This window comes from Gastrolobium bilobum, unplaced genomic scaffold, assembly GCF_033153095.1.
Source record: "Gastrolobium bilobum isolate Gb01-03AN ecotype WA unplaced genomic scaffold, APGP_CSIRO_Gbil_v1 utg30084, whole genome shotgun sequence".
Lineage (NCBI taxonomy): Eukaryota > Viridiplantae > Streptophyta > Magnoliopsida > Fabales > Fabaceae > Gastrolobium > Gastrolobium bilobum.
Window position 1 is genome coordinate 130,292 of NW_026898071.1, and position 2,263 is coordinate 132,554.

Here is a 2,263-nt window from a genome sequence, read left to right on the forward strand (position 1 = left end):
TTGTGTTTATTTTTTAATTATTTACTAATTTTTTTGTAATTACAATAAATAAAACTATAAATACTAAGATTGTAGATGTGATATGTCATAATATAATCTTGTAACAAAATCATAAATGCTTGAATCATAAATATAAGATGTCTTCCTTTTATCAGAAACGAAAAATGAAGTAAAGAAACTTTCCATTATTGAATTAATGAATATTACAATGATGCTTCTGCTATATATATAAGAGCTAATTACACAGAACAATACTTGAAAGAGGCTTAACAGAAAACTGATAATCTAACAAACTCAATCAAATAACAAATTCAGTTTCAACTAATTCCATCTGTCATGATTAGTCACATGCTCATATATCAGCGACATTGCATAAGCATTTGATTGAGGAGATTGAGTACGGGCCTGCATGTTTTCTGACGTATGGGCCTAGACTTGAGTTGATCCATTCTCTTGTGTTACCCCCCCCCCCACAAGATGAGCACAATAATTAATCAAGCCCAACTTGGATAGCATGGATGCAAACACAGGAGAAGGTAATGGCTTAGTAAAGATGTTTGCCAACTGAGCAGAAGAAGGAATTGGCAGCAAACGAAGAAGTCCATAAATAATTTTTTCACGAGTGGCACGACAATCTAGTTCAATATGCTTACTACGATCATAAAATGTGGGATTATGAGCTAGGTATATAGCAGGTTTAGTCCAGGGAAAATGTAAATCTTGATATAGATATTGTATCCATTGAATCTCACATGACAGTACTCTGCTTTGGATGAAGAATGTGATACAATAGTTTGTTTTTTGACTTCCAAGACACCAATGAAGAACCAATGAAAAGGCAGAACCCTGTGACAAAACGAAAATGAAGATTACTCGAGGATGGAAAAAACAAACCATGGCCTAGGGATCCCTTGAGATAATGTAACACTCTGTGAGCTGCTGAGAGATGAATATCAATGGGCTTGGAACCAAATTGAGAGAGATGATGAACTGCAAAACTTATGTCATGATGAGTTGTGGTCAGGTACAATAAGCGTCCAATAAGACGCCTATAAGAAGCAGCATCAGCAAGTGGAGAACCCTGATCATGAGCAAGGCGAATTGATGAATCCATGGGAGAAGACATGGGTTTTACTGCTAGCAACCCAGCATCAGAAACAAGCTCAAGAGCATATTTTCGTTGATTAAGAACAATGTCTTTTTGGGAACGTGTCACTTCAAGTCCCAAGAAAAAATGAAGAGTGCCAAGATCTTTGATTTTGAATTGTTGATCAAGGAACATTTTTACACGAGATATTTCGGTAAGAGAGTTACCCGAGAGAATAACATAATCAACATATATAAGCAAAAAAGTAAAGGAATCACTGGATGTAAAAGTGAACATGGAATGATCAGCAGCTACTTGTTGGCAGCCAAGAGTTATGAGTGCAGAAGAAAGTTTAGCATACCATTGACAACTAGCTCGCTTCAAACCATATAGAGATTTGTTGAGTTTACAAATAGTGTTAGGCTAGGAAGCTGAGAGTCCTTTTGGTAAGTCCGTATAGATATCTTCATAGAGGTCACCATGTAAGAAGGCGTTGTTGACATCCAATTACTCAAGGTGCCATTCTTTAATGGCAACAACAACAAGGAGTGTGAGAACTGAGGTGAGGTTTGCAATTGGGGAGAATGTATCAAAATAATTAATACCCTCCATTTGGAGGAACCCCTTTGCAACTAAACGCGCTTTGTAGCGTTCAATGGAGCCATCAGAGAGGTATTTGATCTTATAGACCCATTTACAACCAATAGGTTGTTTTCCGGGTGGTAGTGTAACAAGAGACCATGTGTTATTTAAAGAGAGAGCAAATAACTTATCCTGCATGGCTTTCTACCAATGTGCATGTTGAATAGCTTGGGAATATGACTTTGGTTCAGTGTGTGTGCAAGAGTTAAAACAAAAGGATTTATATGAAGGACAACAATTATCACAAGAAAGGAATTGAGATAAAGGATAAGGAAAAGAACCTAGAGATGAAGAGTGCTACTGAACAGTGGAAAGATCATGGTGATAATCTTCCAAATATCGAGGAGAATGTCTGATGCGTGTAGAACGTCGAAGAGTAGTGTTCAAAGGAACCAAAGTAGTAGAAGCACCAGATTCTATATTAGAGGTCATATCAGTGGCATCACGAGAGTTTTGAGCTATAATGTCTGTGGTATGAATGAGATGTAAAGTAATGGGAGGCTGTGGGTTAATGGATAAGTGTCAAAATCAAGA

General features: G+C 37.0%; 1 protein-coding gene across 1 annotated transcript; it reads right to left on the reverse strand.

The window, feature by feature from the left end:
* Nucleotides 1–748: 748 nt before the first annotated feature.
* LOC133312576 (uncharacterized mitochondrial protein AtMg00810-like) lies at nt 749–1,282 on the reverse strand. Its single transcript, XM_061513801.1, has one exon. The coding sequence runs from the start codon at nt 1,280–1,282 to the stop codon at nt 749–751; it is 534 nt and encodes a 177-aa protein (XP_061369785.1).
* Between the last annotated feature and the right edge of the window lie 981 nt (nt 1,283–2,263).